The sequence below is a fragment of the Mastacembelus armatus genome, chromosome 21, assembly GCF_900324485.2.
Source record: "Mastacembelus armatus chromosome 21, fMasArm1.2, whole genome shotgun sequence".
NCBI classification, from domain to species: Eukaryota; Metazoa; Chordata; class Actinopteri; order Synbranchiformes; family Mastacembelidae; genus Mastacembelus; species Mastacembelus armatus.
In genome coordinates this window covers 14,424,004-14,443,248 of record NC_046653.1, presented here as the reverse complement: position 1 = coordinate 14,443,248, position 19,245 = coordinate 14,424,004, and the positions used below count along the sequence as shown (strand labels likewise).

The following is a 19,245-nucleotide window of genomic DNA, read 5'->3' as shown; positions in this document are numbered from 1 at the left end:
CTAAGAGTTTTTGTCGTGTGTTATTTCTGTTCCTGTCTGACGAAGGCATCCCCCAAGAAAAGAAATCAACCTTTTACCAATCTCAAAGCTGCGAGAACAAGAAGAAAGTCAATGAGAGTTTGGGGTGTTTGCTGATATTTTATCCTCATTAGTCCTAACACAAAGATGTAAGCATGGGCCAGTGACTAATTATTACAAAGAAGGGAAAGTACCAGACCAGTGGTTTCTATGCTTACAGCTTAGTTAACAAATATGAAAATATTTTTTTAATTATGCATATTCATTTAATAATAGATAAAATATAACTGTCACAGTTGCAACTCTGAATTTAAATTTCTAATCCTACTTTTTTTTTAAAATTAAGCTTTTTTCACACCTTTATATACTTAGATTATATATTTCCATTTTATTTCCAATGACATGCTCCTTAATTTTATGCAAGTAACACAGAGCCAGAGAGCAAGCAAAGGATGACGTGACAATACAGCTGTATGTGTCTTATTACCACAACTGTGCCCTGCAGCTGTTATGTAATGAACATCATACTGCTCCCAACATCATACTGCACAAGGAGGTCAATCCAACCGCAGCCAGTGAGCAATGATGCTGCCTCATAAACGACAAGACACGAGGAAGGGTTGAATCAGGATGCAACAGAAGAGTACAAACCCCTGCCAGTGGTTCTCTAAATTAAATCAATAATTGTCTCTTAAATCAATCTAATCAATTTATTCACTTACTCACATGCTCAATGCTGACTGCCTAAAGCTGTTCATGTGATATTGATTTCATCTTCTAATTATAAATGATTTTTATAGCAATATTTTATATAACAAACATATCTATTTGATTGTGATTACAGGAATACTCAAACCGAGGTAATAACTTTAGCCCAGGAACAGAAAGAATAACAAGATAGAAATAGTTTTAGTGATATTTGTTCTTTCTGTCATGTTTAAAACCTCATCACTTGACATTTAAGATTGCTTTGCTGAGAATAGACATGAGAATAAGATGAATTAAAGTTCACTCAGCTCTTGTACTCATAAAAACCTCTGAAAGTCACAAACATACTGTGTGTATGCTAAAAACTAGATCTACGGTCAATTTACTGTGGTATCACTCTTATACAAACTGATCCCGAAAATTGTACTTTTCATATCTCATTCTGAAATCTAGTTTTCGAACAGTTTTGTCAAACAGATCGAACGAGATTAATTTGCGGTAAACGACAAAGAAAAACTGATTATGTGCCAAAGGAGCTGCGGTCTAGGTCAATAAAAAGCTGTTCGAGGATCACTTAGTGGACTGACCAGTTTGTTCTACCTTTCTATCATCTGGTCAGAGGAGACTGAAAGAAAGCTTGAAGTCCCAGGCCCTTTGCTCCAGGATGGTAATGTACTCTCAGAGGTCATGTTTTAAATTCAATTCCACCTCTGATGTCAGTTAATCACTTTAGCTACCCTTCGGGAGTTTACGGCCTTTCCCCCTCAATTAAGAAGCAGTTTTAAATGTCTCAGGTTTTCTAACCATTTCAGTGCATTTGCTGCAAAATAATGCTTGTTGAGATACAAAATATTAATGTCAGCACTAAACTGAGATTATGAAAGTGCGTCTGCTGAGAAGTAGTGTTTGCACACATGAAAACAACAAATATATCAATTATTCAAAGTTAGTCAATGCAGCAGACATGAAGCCCACAGAGTCACAATCCTATCTGTCTTTGGAGACAATTAAAGGATTTAGGATTAAGAAGGAGCACTTAAACCGAGCAGTGCATGAACGAATGAGCTCAACCCCTTTGATAAAACCACATCCCTGGGGGGTTGACTCTGGTACGCAGGTTGTGGGGGGGGGGGGGGGGGGGGGGGGGGTTGTTTTAGAAGAGGATTAGCACCACAGGTGTGTAAAAGGAACTCCTTCTCTAGTTTATGTATGTTGTAATTAATTTTAGCATTTTCTTTCTTTGTTTTGTCTCGTGTCAAGAGTAGAAATCAGTGGATTAGTTCATCTATTTTGATTAATCACAGTGAATAGGCAAATGATAATTGTTTAAATTGTCATTTTCAAATAATAATGCTAAGCAGAAGCAATACCTAGTTTTTAGTTGTATAATTAATAGATTTGGCTTTTGGGTTGTTTATTGGACAAAACGTGAAGATGTCTTTTGGAGATCATATATATATTGTGAGGTGAGACCAATGAATAGTTGCACTTGTCATTTTTGCATTCAAAAATTTGCACATTCATCATATCTGACTACAGACATGTGTGCTACCTGTACTTTTTCTTTGAATTTTTTCTTTTTTTAGGGGCAACTTCTGTCTCTCCTTCCTCACCTGTAATTCAAACACTGAATTACAGGCGGCAGCTGCTTAGCTTAAAGACCAGACACAAGGCTAAACTGTTTGCCAGGCTCTATTTTTATACTCTGGTTTTGGTATGAATAAAGCAAAAACTATAAAAAAAAAAAAAAAGTAAATCTGGGGACCTTTGGTGCCTTGGTAGTCTGTTTATTTGTTTATGTATTTATTCCAGAGTCAGACTGTTTCCCTCATTTTACATTTAAGATAACTTAATTAGCTATTTAAGAGACAGACATTAGAGTGGCATCACTTTGCAACAAATCAAATAAACACATTTCCCAAAATGTCAAATTATTCCTCCGAATAAATCTGTCTTATTACTCATTATTCATACATTGGCCTTTATCATTTTAACCCCATTAGATTAGATTATTAGAGCATTAAACCAGTTCATACATCAACTAGAGAGAATAAAACCACAGCTATGCTGACTCTATGATAATAAATACATAAAAGGTATTTCTCACATCCTCATTTAAAGATGCTTAAGCCTTAATAAAGACATCTAGAACTAACTGCATTTACATTATTTTCCAGAATTGCAAATTCAGATATTTATGACAATACTTTGTGTAACAGTAAAATGACGGAGGGGTTTGAGTTGTGCAGCTACCTCTCTACATCCTGTCAGTTTCTAACCATAACACTGGCAGAGATTTTCTTACCATCTATTATCAGTCACAGAGGGAAGACAGAGTGGTGCTTCACTTTCTAGGATCACTATACTGTTACTTCACATCAGCATATACTTACAAATGGACAGACAACAGTCATAAAGCACAAACAGGCGAACCCCAGTGGGATTTGCAGACATCTCAGCTGCCATGTTCTACTGTCTCAAATAATCTGTATCGATTTGATGTACAGACAACCACAATCAGACTGATTTCAGCATCTGACTCAATGTGGTTTCTTAGCACAGAATAAAATCTTTACATTTCCTAGAGTTCTGTGTTTCTGTCCTAGAGATTTTTTGGCTACTGGCATTTGTAGCTGACAGATATCATTTGTGGTTTAGAGGAGACATTTTTATTTCTTGGGAACATGATGGAAATGTTTATAAAACTAGAAAGATCTCTGAATGGTGTCACCATTGAAGCTGTAAATTCAGAATGACTGTAATCAGAATCAAATCACTGCACTGTAGTTTGCAAAATTTTCCTAAATTCATCCAAAAAACTGAAAGTGACTGCATTTAAACTGCTCAATGGAGTCAATGGAAGCAGAATATCTAGCTTCAGCCTCTCACTTTAAGCCTGGTGACTGGATGTTTCTGACTTTTCTCCTTCACAGTCTTGACCGACTTCTCCTCTTTCGTGTACCTTTGACTTTTTAATCAAAGAGCCAGATTTTTATATCGCAGCTGCCTGTCTTAAGTGATGATGATTCAACGGGTAAATGTCATGCCCATCCAAAAAGTGCCTGAAACTGCCAGAAGACCATCAGCCACATAATGCTATAATTGTAATAAACAAATATTTCATGGTTATCTGAGGCTTTTGGGAATTTGATTCTGCATTCATCATCACACAGTTTGCAAACATAAAATCAGAGTTTAGAAATGTCAGCAATAACAAATGCATCAGGCTGTATTCCTCCAGTAAAGAGTCCACAGATACTATTAGTTTTATCTGTGTCATAACAGATGAGTGAAGCTTTTAACTAAGTCATACTAGTGCAACCTCAGTTTGAACTCCTCTTCAGTCTTTCATGCTTGAGCACATTTTTGCATTGTGAGCATTAATGTGCATGAATGCACTCATGTATTTTGGATTATTCAAACCAGATGACATAATACACATAGTACAAATTATTCTCAGAGCATTCAGTGATTATTCTCATCACATATAGTCACACTGAAAGACACGGGGAACCAGACTGGGGCTAGCCTCCAAAGAGTTTCACATTACTTCTGCACTGTTAGATTTTTTTTAGACATTTTTATATTTTGGTTGGAATGCAAAAGCTCAATTTTATTTTGAGATTCTGAATGCAACGTCTCAATTTCCAGGTAGTTTTTCAAAATCAATGAAAACAATTTGGAAGAAAATTTTAATTCTACAATTTTTTACTTGCCCCACATCTTTACCAGTATTTTTGATTAAACAAATGCATTGCATAGTTCACAGGTTTGAGAATGATTACCTAAAGATAGTACCAGGGTCCCATGCAGCCAACTACTGTTATTAAAGAGTGGAAGGTCCTCCACACCCTCTTAATCCAGGCGTTAACATGAACTCCAAGCTCGTACATCCAATTCTGAAATTCCTGAAGTGACAAATGTGTCATGGGTCCAACATGGTCCAGTAACTCCCTCAACACAACCTGCACATCACTCTGAGAGCAGAGCAAGCAGACTGTGTCAACCTGCGAGCCCGGCAGAGCGTCAGTCAGCAGCTGACTTCTTCTGAGGAGCAGTTGCTAGGTGATTACTCAAATACAGTCAGTGGTCACACAAGAGAGCATGCTCCAACTCTCTCACTCTCTCTCTCTCTCTCTCCCTCTCCCTCTTTCAGTCAGGACCTATAGCTAATCTACGCACACATTAGAGCGGTCACTCATTTTCAGGACGGCAACATTCACAAAGCAGGCGCAAATTGCAGAGTCTGCTCAGTCACACGGAAAGTGAAGAACGATACGACCAATAATCAGAATATAAAAAGGTATTCTTCTGGGAGGTATTTGCCTCTGTTGCAGAACTTAGTAAAACTGAATTTTAGTCCTCATCTCTCCTGCAGCCAATCCAACTTTCAAATGTACAGACAGTACCATCCAGTATCCTGTTCCTATCACCGAGCTACTTCCTCTCAAGGACAGAGACCAGATGGTGTCTTATCTTTGACCTTGTTATTTATCAAAGTCACAAGACAGCTGCATTCAACTCTCTAAGCAAACTCGCAAATTAACTGCGTTATCAAGAGCTTCTAAAATGTATCATATCTCCCAAACATAAGCTTTTAAAGTAAACATCTCAGATTAATCACTTTCACACTTGTAAATCACACAAGCGTCCTCATCAGCTCGTTTCATGGCTTCTTATCAGTGAATGACGATGCTGATAAATGTTATAACGGCATGACGCAAAGTAGACTGAGTCACATTTCATAAAACGCTCATTGACTTAAACAGTAAATATTATCTACATTCACGCTGCACATCAGCTGGTGTTGATCATTAGATTAAAGGCAGATTTGTTTGGAACTTTTCAGGCAACTAAGGTATAATATCACTCAGCTGGATTTCTGCGATATTATTTCATTTTGTGGTCCTGTCTTATAAAGGAGTTTTTATGTCAAAATATATTTTTAAACCTTACTTTAGTTAGTATTGGTGCATATTAGTTCATCATCATAAACTAATATATCTAAAATATTGTATTTTGTGATTAAACCTATTAAACAGGTTTTATGGCTTTTCTTATTCTCACATAGAACAGATGCAAAGAGGCTGAAGGAAGGAACCAAAACTGATCAGATTCTACTGTTTTAGGAAAATTGTTTCTTTTGTTGGATTTGACATTCATCATCCTGAATTTGATGGAATAAGGGCTTGTACTAAACAGGCACCAATTTGAGACCTGACTGGATTATATTTTGAATGTTTTCATGAGGAACAGTTGCAACTTGAGGCACTGGAGAGAGAACATATACCATCTTTTGTTTTTCCTACCTATGTTGCTCACAAGTTTGATTTTAAATATGACTCTTTGAACTCTGTACATTACTTTGCCCATCAGAAATTAGCCCGACTAAATCCTGACAAAATCCTTAAATTTATCTTAAAAGCCAGTCACTTCAACAGCTGAATTCATATGCTAACAAGGCGAATAATATTTTAGCAATACCCACAACTATGTGAAACTATAATGCTAATTTTAGCTTTTTTTTTTTTATAACCAAACTGTTAAATAAATAAACCTATCACACACAAAAAAATTTTGACCTAATAATGTTACTTCATAAAAGGTCAGGCAGGTTCACAAAGACCATGATTATCAGCACCAAATTGCCTTGATGATCGAGGTTTGGCAGTTCATCTTCTGGGCACCATGAATGTCTGTACAGAGTTTCATGGCGATCAGTCGAATAGTCGTTGAGCTTTTTCAATCTGCACCAAAGTGGTGGACCAACCAACACCATCATCATCAAAGAGCAGCCAGTGCTGGACTTCAGATTCCGGGTTTGTGATGCTTGTAACCTCTCTGAAAAGAGATACGGGACTAAAACACAAATGTTTTTGACACTATCTTCCTGTTTTTCCACTGTACGCTTGGGGGGACTCTGACTTTGGATTTGACATGGTACGTGGATTCTGAACAGCCAGAGAATTCATGTGGCCTCATTTTTCCAAACCCCCTCCACCAAATCCTCAGACACCAAAGGGCACGCCGTGTCCCTGCCACTTCCGGTTCATCAGCTTTCTCCCCTGGCTGCCCACCAGGCTCTGTATGGGCTGAAGATAGTGACACACCAATCCCCCTCCCATGCTCACAGTCCAGCACCCAACAGACATACCCCAAGCATAAACACACATGCAGGATACATGCAACCGCAAGCCCCCATAACATGGTGTTGCTGAAAGCATGTGCAGTACACATGCGTATAAACTGTCCTCCTGTGATATAGAATTTGTCAAATCCAATACAAAACAAAGCTTCCTATCCATGCAGGCTGATGTGGCCTGACGACCCCTAAAAGCTCAAATTACAGTTGTGTTGTTTTAATCACAGTGGGCATCGGAAGCAGGAACCAAAGTGAAGAGCAAAGTGATGATCAGGTCATCTAAGCTGTGAGTGTGTACTGAGCTTGGCTAATGTCTGCTGTGTTAAACAAACAAGCACGTCTGCTCATTGACAAAATCCAGCTTCCGTTACATGCTGCATGTAATGGAAGCTTATAGTGGTTTTTGCAGCCTGCAGCATAAGTAAACACATATTAAAGTTTTTTTTTTTCATATTGAAACAAGTTAGGAATTAAAGACTGCAAATATACAGCACAAAATACTGGCATATCCACACCCTAACATTTACTTCACGAGAAACTGCAAAAATATAGAGAGATATAGACTCAATAATTGACATGGACAGCGATGAATAAATTCAATAGAGCACTGCTCTGCTCACTCTGGTATAGTTTTGTTAGCATGGCCACAGGCAGGAGGACACATCTGTGTGGGAGGAGGATGGGTGTAAGTTTGAGGGTTTGCTCTTCAACAAGTAGGTGGCACCTTTTCACCTTAACATCACTCTTTTGCTATCTTTTTCCATATCAGCTGGCAGGGTATTGTTTTGTCCATTCGGCCTGGCTTTCAGGGCTGTAAGGAATACAAACACTGACCTCGCATAGCTTAACATTTTCATGCATCACAAAATGTAATTCAGCTTTAATAATGCCAGCTAAATTTAATTTATTTAAAAAGCCAGAAAGTCATGCATCCAGGAAAGCTGCTGCCTGAGTACATCAGAACTGGCACACCCAGTCTGTGTGTGGTACCACCAGTAACAATATACTATATCAGCATATTGTGGAATAAATGAGCACTATTGCCAGGCAGAATAAAATAACAAAACTGCTGTAAAAACAACAGATTGTGAAATTCTAGCGCAATGATAATCTGCCAACAAGCAGAATATGTGAATTTCGACTTAAATGCCCTCCAGTCACAGTTTGGCTGATTTGTGAGGCAAAACTAATTCAGCACATTTACAAACAGAGAATTCATGTATAAATTCTAATGCTAATGCTGTAAATGGTTGTTATATCACATTTAGAAAAATAACTCATTACAGTACAGTTAAATTTAGTTCCTTTACCACTGATTAAAAAAATGTAGCAGCACCACAAATTTCTGATACAGAAAGGGTTTTGCATCATAGTGTCATAGTGAAAATTTAACATGCAATCATGCAAGATATTTATGTAATATCTGTTAAACATTCTCTTAACATTTCAATACAAAACCAGTGTTAGAGAGACTGAAAAGACAAGATACTGTACAATAATCTGTGGGACCAGAATCAGATGCTTTAAAATCTCAGCTGAAACACACCTTATTAAAGAGGTCGCCTCTGGGCAGAGGTGAACTGTGTAGCCTAGTAGTATTTCCACATGATCTTGAACGCACATCCAGCCACGGTTTAGTATCCGGTCAGTCTGTTTCTGACCAGTGTGCTGACACAGACACACAGTCCATAATTGAACCAGTTTATGTCCTTAGGTCCCAGAGGAAATGAGCTGTGTCTCTCTCAGGAAACCAGCCCAGTACAGAGGGGGAGCTGAGAGAGGAGAGTGGCTGCTACACAGCACGACACCTACCAGCCAACAGGGGCCGGAGATGCAGACATCAGTGGTGCGTTATTACTGAGGAGAACTCTCTTTAGCATTTGTCACAAACAATTCATACTGGCACACTTTGATCAATTTCATGTCTGTTCTGATATAATAAGAACCAAAACGCCTAATACATAATGCTATTGTGTGAGTATGGGGTCTGTCTGGAGATTTTGTTGGGATACTACTGAAATACTGCATATAATACAGACATCTATAAAACAGGAGCAGTGTTTCTACTTAGCACTATGCTTCCATCTAGTGGCCAAAAGTCAAACTTCCGATAGCCCAATAAATCAAATATATTTACAGACTGTTCAGAGAAGCTTGGGAACAGGAGGGCACAATATTACAAAGTGGACAGCTCACATTGTTGCCACAGGGGGCCAAACAATAAATTCACAGTCCTACCTCCGCTAAACAACACAACACTTTTGATTGTGCACTGCCTACGCTTTGGCTTGTGCTCAGCTCAATTCATCACAGTTTTCACAGTCAGCATTTCAACAAGAACAGGCTAGGACAGGTGGCTGTTCCCTGACTTAAAACAGCCCCCTCCATGCTTCCTTTAGGTCAACCACAGTTAAAGATCGGTTAGTATCTTTAATTTACAATTAAAAGGTATATAATTTTACTAGAATATGTAAAAACATTAAGACAGTCCCTGTCAACGTGGTGAAGTCTACAAAAGGAATTTCTATTTCATTATAGCCTCATAATATGGCTGTGTGTTCATGTAATAAAACAGCAAAGAAGAAGTTTCAGCAGAGATTCAGGGGAGTGGAGCCACACTATTTTCATTCCAAAGCAGACTAAAGAAAATGGCCTAAAGTAGGCTTAAGACATAAATGATTTAAATGTCAAGTTCGCTGCTTTTTCCAATCTTCTCATATAAGCACTTTGCTCTCAGGTGTATCATCAACTGCAACATAACCAAAGAATTTCTATATGCTGTTATGGAGCAGATGGAGCATACAGGGGTACTCACCTCCCACAAAGACCTGAACTCTCTCTGTTCAATGCGTAGGAGCTCACTGAATTCCCGTGTAACAATGGTGGCATGTCGGGGGGTGTTGTCCAGGATTGACTCCCCAAAAGCTGTGCCAGACCCCAGTGTGCATATAGTAACAGCATCCTGCATCAGAAACAGATGTGGTGCACTACATGGCTCAGTCCCCCTTTAGGATAAACTATCCAGCTAAAGGAGAACCTCGTGCTATGCTAATGTAATGTCCTTATTCTCGAAAAATAATGCTTTTGTGTGTTGCACTTGAGATGCAGTGCTCTGCATTGATCAGATCACTCTCATGGGTTAGAGGCAATCACCTGAACACTTGTGGTAGATAGATAAATACACTCCAATCTGCAAAGAAATTACTCCAATCAGCAGGCAGACGTACTGAGGAGCATTAATTTGTAGTATTAAAAAAGAAAGTAAAATGCTCTTCAGAGCCCACACTCCACACAAACTTGGATGTGGATCCTTTCACTCACGCAAAAGGATCCACATCCACACAAACTTGGATGTGGATCCTTTTGCGTGAGTGACAAATTCCAAGAAGAGCTTCACTGATAAAATAATTCAAATCTTCATACAAATGGTGCAGATTTAAGAGCAAAAAGAATATTTGTTTTTTAAAAAAGATAAATGCGAGCACGCTTGATATGCTGATATATGTTATGCTAGTGGGTCAGACAGATAGAAAGTTCACGTCCACCTATAACTGTATTTTTTTATCTTTCAGTTAAAACTATCATATAATGTTTGTGAAATCCTATTAGTCGTACGTGATAACGTGACGTCTCAGACACTTTAACATCCAGTGATCCAGAGAGGACGGCATACCAGCTGGTGCCAATGTCTCCTTGCCGATACACTGAAAAACATAGCACAGTTAAAAAGAAAATGTTTTAAGGAAGCAAAAGAGAAACTTAAACATTTGCGTTCTTGATTTTCTTTAATAACTCATTTTGTGACAGTTTCAGAGCTTGTGTGATGACCTACAGGTGATGCCTTTCTCCAAGCACTCATAGAATCCACACAAGCAAATCTGCTGCAGCAAACCGGGCTGGAATTTCTCAAAGGCCTTCACATTTTTCAGCCGCGCCAGGATTATGTCAACATCTTCACTAGAGCGCTCTGCTGGTCTAGACAAATAAGAAAAATGAACAATAAACTGGTAACTACAAAAATAAATGTACATATGGCACCTACAGGCTGCAAACTCTGCATCAACTTCAGCTGCGTAACTCATGGCCTGGATTCTGAAGTCAGATGAAGCTCTGCAGCAGAGATGTGTCATCATACCAATTCAGTCTCCCAAAGCACTGGTTGTTAAGTGCACATTAAGTTCTATATGTAATACTTGTACTATATGATAGAACTTGTATTTGCACATACACATTAGCAGCATGGAGGTTGTATGATTGCAGAATTATGTCCATACATGATTTGGGTTTAAGTACATTGAACTGCTGATGTGAAGCATCCATTTTTTGTGCAAAATGAGTTACTATATTGAAGCTTCCAGAAAAATACAAGTTTCCTAGTCATATTGTTGTTTATCACTGAGCTCTAACAATTAGAGAGATCTAAAATCTAGTAGAGAATGCTGATCATATTCACATCATCAGAGTCAGTGCATTTTTTTTATCCATGTAATTGCTGTATTTCTTCCACTAAATCCAGAACATCTGATGTAACATGTGGGTGGTTGTACTGTAGCTTATGTTGCCTTTGAATCCACATCCATCCTTTGAAAAAGTAAAACCAATCACTGTCTGTCTAGTTCAAAAGGGGAAACAAGCTTTTGCTTCACTGCTGCCAACGATTGGCTTAATGTAGCTCTGAAAACAATTTATTATCCTGTACTATCTGCTCTGTCACAGTACAATACAAAATAATCACACTTGTATGTAAGACATGTAAGAGAACCCTTGTTGTGCTTTGGGGAAAGTATACTCTGTATAACACGCACTACAAAAAGAGAACAGCGAGGCAGGACAGAGATACTGTATGTGGGAGACTGAGATACAAACATGAACCTGTGCTATCTGTTTGGAAATTAAAATATTTTATGAAGTGCTTATATGGAGTCCAAGCAAGGACAAAATGTTTTATCCAGAGTCAGACTGAACCTAATGTAACACTTGCAGTTTGCTATAGTCTACAGAAGCTGTATACATTTTTGCATCTGCCAAGCTCTGTTTTTAAACTGTGATGAATTAAGCAGTTTAACAGGAAATACCTGAAATCTAAAGTCTAATAAAGAACATTTCATAAGTTTTTAGATGGAGTATTGTGACATACATGTACATTACACATGAAAACATAGATGTTCAATACCTTTTGCATTTCAATGCAAAATTGGCAACAAAATTGGGACAGCATGGTGGATGAGTGGTTAGCACCACTCACCCCACTTAGCACCACTTGCCTCACAGCAAGAAGGTTGTGGGTTCGCAACCCGGCCTTTCTGTGTGGAGTTTGCATGTTCTCCCTGTGCTTGTGTGGGTTTTCTCCAGGTACTCTGGTTTCCTCCCACAGTCCAAAAACATGTATGTCAGGTTGATTGGTGACTCTAAATTGCCCATAGCAGTGAGTGTGAGTGTGTGAGGTTGTTTGTCTCTATGTGGCCCTGTGATGGACTGGTGACCTGTCCAGGGTGTACCCCTGCCTTTCACACAAAGATACCTGGGATAGGCTCCAGCAGATCCCTGTGACCCTAAATAGGAATAAGTGGGTATAGATAATGGATGGATTGGCAACAGAGGGATGAGGGGAAATGCTTTTTGCTAGGAAAAGGTGAGTCACATAGTACATTAACCATTTGATTTGAGCCACACAGGTGTTCGTACAACCAACCCGAGGATATGACTGTGTAAACACACTCGGCCCACTGCGTCACTTTGCTGTTTATAGCTGATGTACTTTGAACCTTTCTTTGTGATGCGCACCCTTCATCCTGTGTATCTAAGTGCCCCATTTACAGCATCTGTCAGTGACTGACTCACAGTTTTAATCTGCCACCATTTTTAGTCTGAGTGTGTGGCTTCAGGGAGTAAAACTTTTATCTTACATAGTGTCGTCAAAAGTTTCCCCCAGGAGAATCAGGTTTATTTAATGTCCATATTTGCACACCTTGCAGTTCTTCACTACTGACAGCAGACAGCTGTGCAACACTGCATCTTTGAGTGGTGCGGCAAAAATAAGAAATCTGAAATTTAATGTACTCCACACTATAGAATATGGTATTAAGTGTTGATAGCTCTTAAAGTTTAAATCAGATCACATCACTAAACAAAGCTCTTGTTTTCATCTGCTTGTCTATGGAGTAGTTTCAACAATTTATCAAGTGCACCACAGTGATTTGTGGCACTTATTCTGTTCTATTCTAAATACCATACCCCATGGTGATCAGAGCCATCCACACATGGCATTTAAAATATTTGAATGGCTTGTTAGTCACTTGATCACAGCATCAGTGTGGATCCTGTTCTGCTTAAATCCAGGGACATTTTTTGGCACATCTCTTTGTGCTCTGTTAATCCATAATGTGCAGAGCAACTCAATAGGTTTGGATATAAAACATCACTATCATGGATATTAACAATAATAACAGTGAGTAGATGAAAAAGTTGGGGGGTGGGGGGGGGGTATATTTACAGGTATGGTGGGCGCTTGTTCAACCTCTGGAACATTATGTTTCAGTTTCCTTAGAATATTAAAACTATAGACCAGACATCAACCTTCAGATACTGAAGCACGATATCAATATCCCGTTACTCGTCGCTCAGACGTTACCTGAAAACAACGACACTGACATGACTGAAATGGATTACCTCTTATCCAGACAAATAATCCACTCGGCAGACTCCGACGAATGTGAAGAAGTGTGAGCTGCAACCATCTTGTGATCCTGCTGCGGAGGAAGAGGAGGAAGAGGCTGCTGGACTTCACCTGCTTTACTCACGGCTGACAGTCAAAACGGTCTTATCTGCTGCTGCTGCGCACCTGACCAGAAATCAGCTGCAGTGCATGTGAATCCAGTGAGAGACCTTCAGTTTGTTTTGAGAGAATAAATCGTGACCTGCAAAGCTCCGGTAAAAAAAAAAAAAAAAAAAAGGCATTTTTCAGAAGAGGTGGGAAAATCAGAGCTCTTCTAGATCACATTAGTAGGAGTCTCTTTGGTGACGTTTAGAAAAAAAGAAAGGCTTTTTCGTGGGCAAAACTTAATAACGCGTGGGAACAATTTTACATTTTACATTTTGGCCACGCGTTAATATCGCGAGTGGATCTGCCAAGTTAATGAGTGGCCACCACATATGTTGACTTCGTAATTTGTGGTAATGTTCTTATTCATGTCCAAAATGAAACTGGATGTTTGCTGCTATGGACTTGTAAAGGCAATTACATGTCTATACAAAGGCTTAACAAGCTATATTTCAGCTATGACAGGGGCTGTATCCATTTAAATGCATTATTAAAAATGTTTTCCAGTTGCTTGACATCTTTTGTGCACTAAATTCATTTAAATGCTTTATTAAAGCGGCGAGAAGTGGTTGGGGTTGGAAATCCAGTAATTTGGAAAACAGAAGCTGAAAGGTGCAGTCAGTAGAAAAAAAAAGTCTAATACACTAAATAAGGAAAATGCCATGGTGATCAATAGCTTATCTCTATCCGACATGGGCTAAATTGTCTTGGTGCCAGGACTGCTCCATCAGATTGCATGTTTAGGCCCTACCTCATGATCAGATACCTGAGTATAAATCAAATCAAATGTGATTGAATTGGGCTACATGTTAAATGTTAGTTGATTAAAATGTTCTAATGTTGGTATAATGTTGTGACGTAAATTACTATTTTCTTAACAAAAGCTGTAAAATAATAATGATTTTGAACAGTTCATCTCAAAACTGAGAAATGTAGCCCATACACTTCAAATGCTCATCATAACTATAGGCTGTACTCTGCATGTGTCACCACCTAAAACCATGTCATGTCATGCAAGACTGAATTAGTCAAAACTATGAGAAGAATGTGTGAAATAATTATTCCATTGTAGTAGCCTTGTGGTTTCTGCAGAAATATCATTGGCGCTAAATATGATAATATTTTTATCAGATAAGCCCTTTACAACTTCAATGTCCCTGAACATGGGACACAATAAAAACATCTTCTGGTATGACAGCACAATGAGTGACTTCTCTGCTGTAAAGGAGTGATAGAGGTCCAAATGGTAAGCCTACAGGTAGCCTATAGCACATCCATATTATCATCATGAGCATCGTCATCACAGCTGGAGGCCACGTAACGAAAGGGTCATTGGTCTCTCTCAGTTACTGTGGCAACAAAATGTAACACAAACACAAGTACAGACTCAGTTGTGCAGCTTTATAATATTGTCAAGAAAATGATTTGTAGGCATCTGTAACTACATTTTGCTTGTATATAACTTTAAACTGAGAACACTTGCTTTTCGTGTTGCTCAGGACTCTCATGAATAAAACACAATATAACATTAAAATATCCTTGATATAAAAATCACTAGGGCAAAATATTTTTGTCCACGACATACACAAGACAAGATACAAATAAAGTAAAATAGAAACTTTTATCAAACAGCAATTTTTAACCAATTACTACCACACTCACTTGCCTAATTTCTTCCTTTATGTTCACAAAAATCAAAACAGTTGTCAGGCCACAGACTGTGCCTTTATGTCTTTAAGAAACCAAGAAAAATGGTTGTCAGTAATGTTTCTTTTCCATAGTTTCAATAGTTGATACATAAATTAAATTCAACTTAATTTAGTTTTTATTTTATTTTATTTGATTATAGGGTGTTTGGGGCAGGCTTTTCAGCTGTTCACATTTCTGGAGCCAATTCTTTTGTCTGCCACAAGATGGCAGCATTCAGTTTGTAAACGGTATTAAGACCAAAAAATTGCAGAATGATTGAACTCCAAGCTGAAAAAAAGCTATTTTTCATACTATAGTTCAATTCGAGGATTTTTAAGAAACAAATTTTTGCATTTTTTTTTTACTTTATACAAGTACTCTGTCATGCATTGGGGGGGGGGCTAGGAGGTTTACTAGCTTTAACGGCAGTTACCAGTAGTATAAATTAGCACTGCCCCTCCTCCATTGATCTCGCTAAGGTAAATAGTAGAGGTAATAGTGGGGATACAAGGCTGAGTTCAGGCCAGGGCATGCATAACACAAAACACACATTCCTGTAACTCTGCATGCCACCAACTCACAGAAGCAACAGACCAATACATAACAATGTGTGAAGATTTCAATATGCACTACAACACTATGCCACTACACTTTTACTGTTACTTCCCAAAAGTTAACTAAAACTTCCTGCTCGCAGTGACACATTAGTAAATCACTCCATTGTTAGAAAATCATTTTGATGACGAGTATTTTCATCCATTACAACCAGTCTAAATGCAACAACAATTCTTGAAATTATTGAAAGGCTATAGAATTGCTATGCACACTGAACATTACTTGACTGGAAACAGCATCATTTAAGCATAACACACCTTGCTGTGAAAAAGTGAAATTCCAGGTCTAGAGGCTCATTTGTGTAGTTGGCTGGGCTGGATTAAATTTGTGACGTTAGCTCAATGATTTAACTGGCTACTCTGACCAGATATATTCACCTGCTCCTATTTCTATTTGATTTGTCCCGTTCATTCACTGCTGTTTGAAGGGTTGCTATAGGGACCACTGGCTTGGTTGTGGAGTGCCATGTTACCCCTGGAAGAAAGCCCACCGACTGTGCAAATATGGCTTTTCAGACCCACAGTTGCTAGGAGATGATCTAGCAAGCTACAAATGGTAAACATACAGACACATGGAACCCTTATGTGCACACACAGCATAATTTCAGGTGCTGATGAACATTTGGAAAGATGCTTGTTAATGCTGGAATGAAAAACTCAAATGCATTTATAAAATAATGAATGTCCGGGGTCAAACCTTTATACAAATGAATTTGTTTCTTCTTGTCAGATGATGATTTTGAGATGTAACATTTGTTCAGATCACACTTAAAAGAGCAAAGCTTAAACTCTACAGTAAAAGGAAATAAGGTTTTAAAACAATGTGCTCAAAACTGACACTGTCCAGAGTTTTGACCTCACTCTGGGATCTCACATCCCCACGACAACAAAATGTTAGCGGAATAACATCAACCAAATCAATGCAGGGCATTGACTACAGAGAAATAATGTACAGTCTAAACAAACAACAGGTTACATAAACTGTCTACATGTTGGCAGTTATAAGACCCTATATAAAACTTCACATATCAGATAACCACATCTCCAATGGAATGTGAGGGCAGATAACTCCAGAGGAAATGCCTGAGGACTGGACTCTCTAAATGTTACTTTGACATAATGAGCTAAAGTAGCTCTCACAATGTGACACTTTAATAATGTGATTTTTTTTGGACTGATAAAAAGTAATGCTTTCTGGATGAGGAAATTTAGCATTGCAAGGTCAATCTTTAATGCTTTGTACAATTAAAAATTTATATGGGATTACACTTTAGGCAATTGAAAATAATGGCTCGTTGCCACAAAAAATGCCTGATAAATAGATCACCATCTGCTGTAGCCTCTTGCTGCAGCCTGGTACATATTTATCAATAATAACTACCCCCCTTTGCATTTTCTTATGTAACACTCCTCAGTTGCATACACAATTAGCTTTCATTGTATAAACTGTACCACTAAAAATAGAAATTATAATTGAAATATAAACCTATATAAAGACCTGATAAAAGTGATACTTCAACTTTAGAAGTGATGCAAATTGGCAAATAAAAATTCAAATATTCAGCGGGCATCTATATAAGTGGAGTTCAAAGAAGATCTTCTCCCACTTGATCCGGCTTCTGTTTCTTAGGTCAGTTTGATTGGATGATATTTTTGCAATGTAGGTTCTCAGCCACTAAGGACATCTGACTACATACCCACTCTCTTTGTGACTGATCTTAATAAAAAATAGCATTGCTTTACTTTCTGAATTGAACATGCAGACACAAACTGTAATGTAGTAGATGGGAAGTAAAATGAAAGGAATTATGTTTTTAAAGAATTACACTGAGTCTTTCAGGGTTCTGTGAAATACCATTAGGAGATCATTTCAGCATAATGGATAAGATATTAAAAACATGAAAAAAAAAAATCCCAAAACATTGTGTACAGTCACAATAAATGTATAAGGATGTAGGCTCTCTGCTGGTGACCTATTTTTTTTTTGAGGCCATGTATACTTTTAATAGACAAACCTGACTGTATGTTGTGCAAAGGCATACCGAGTCACAATCACTGCCAAGACACATGTGATACATCTGCTGCAAGGAGCGAGCCAGTCTCACATCATAATGTGGAATAATACCGGTGAGATGTTCCTTTTATTACCAGAATTTGTCTGGTTTTGCCTTTACGCACCACTGAACTGGAACGAACTTTCAGAATACTACTGTATATATAACACAATTTAAGACAATCAAAGTGGATGTTCTCCCCATTTTTTTTTTTAAACCAGGATGTTTTCAATCCTTTAATTTGTGCATTAGTACTTTACTCTAATGTTTTTGATGCTGACATGAGTTTGTGTAATTCGGCTGGGACATAAAATCAGTCCTGGAGTTTGACCTAGGGCAACATGTGACCCAGCCCGTGCCAGGTTGTCTCAGTACTCTGCCTTAACAGCTAGCAGTACTATACAAATGTAATATCCCAAATGTAGTAGTATAATAAAGACTACTGATACTGTTTCATATGAGATCCTTTTTTTCTTTTTATCAAACTGAAAAGTAGACACATTCCTAATGAACCTAAGAGATCAAAAGATTATTAAAGTGATAAATATATTTTTCTTGACTTTTGTCAATGTTTATTGGTTTTTAGCTTGTGAAAAATACATTTTTTTCTATTCTTTTTTGCAGCAGCAGCAGCAGCAGCAGCAGCAGCAGAGAGAAGGAAATCACAGATCCTTGCAAACTAAGACAGTGTGACAATGAGCACAGTAGCAGGACTGTGAAACTAAAACTACTAAATGGAGTTTGGCCATCATTGCTTTTATTATTAGACCTATGCTTTCCTTGCTTTAACATGTAAACATGCCTTCTGTGAGAAATATCTATTACTCAGAAACCAAAGCTCACTGACCTGAACCTTTGGGGCCCCTGGAGGTCTGGAGCTCTGTGGCAGTTTTCTGATTTGTCCAGTTTGGAATCCAACCCTGGCCAAGTCTACTTTACCATGCCAGGGTTAGAGGCACATATCCGAATTTAGTGTTCATTTTTCAGTAGGGAAGTAGGAACACTCAGAAAAGAGAGATTTGAAGAATCAGTAGCATTGGAGATGAGATATAAAGCTACAAAAAACAGTGGATCTTAGTATTTCCACAATGAAACTAAATAGCATTTTTATTACAACGATGCTGCCTCCTCACTACCAGTTTCTTTCAAACCCAGACTTCCCCACCACGCCTTTGAAACCAAATATGCCATTATACATCT

At 38.2% G+C, this 19,245-nt stretch overlaps 1 protein-coding gene across 4 annotated transcripts in view; it reads right to left on the bottom strand.

The window, feature by feature from the left end:
- rapgef4a (Rap guanine nucleotide exchange factor 4a) overlaps nt 1-13,605 on the bottom strand; it is a 28,379-nt gene extending 14,774 nt beyond the window's left edge. The window contains exons 1-4 of one of the 4 annotated variants that reach the window (XM_033324990.1): nt 13,538-13,605; nt 10,701-10,843; nt 10,484-10,572; nt 9,684-9,830 (exon numbers count right to left, since the gene is read on the bottom strand). In XM_033324990.1, the coding sequence (XP_033180881.1) occupies nt 9,684-9,830; nt 10,484-10,572; nt 10,701-10,843; nt 13,538-13,605 (447 nt within the window). Of the gene's footprint in view, nt 1-3,031; nt 3,116-4,511; nt 5,091-8,414; nt 8,625-9,683; nt 9,831-10,483; nt 10,573-10,700; nt 10,844-13,537 lie in introns of those variants that run through there. The other 3 variants (XM_026296144.1, XM_026296145.2, XM_026296146.1) reach the window with 3 other exon arrangements.
- Nucleotides 13,606-19,245: the final 5,640 nt, after the last annotated feature.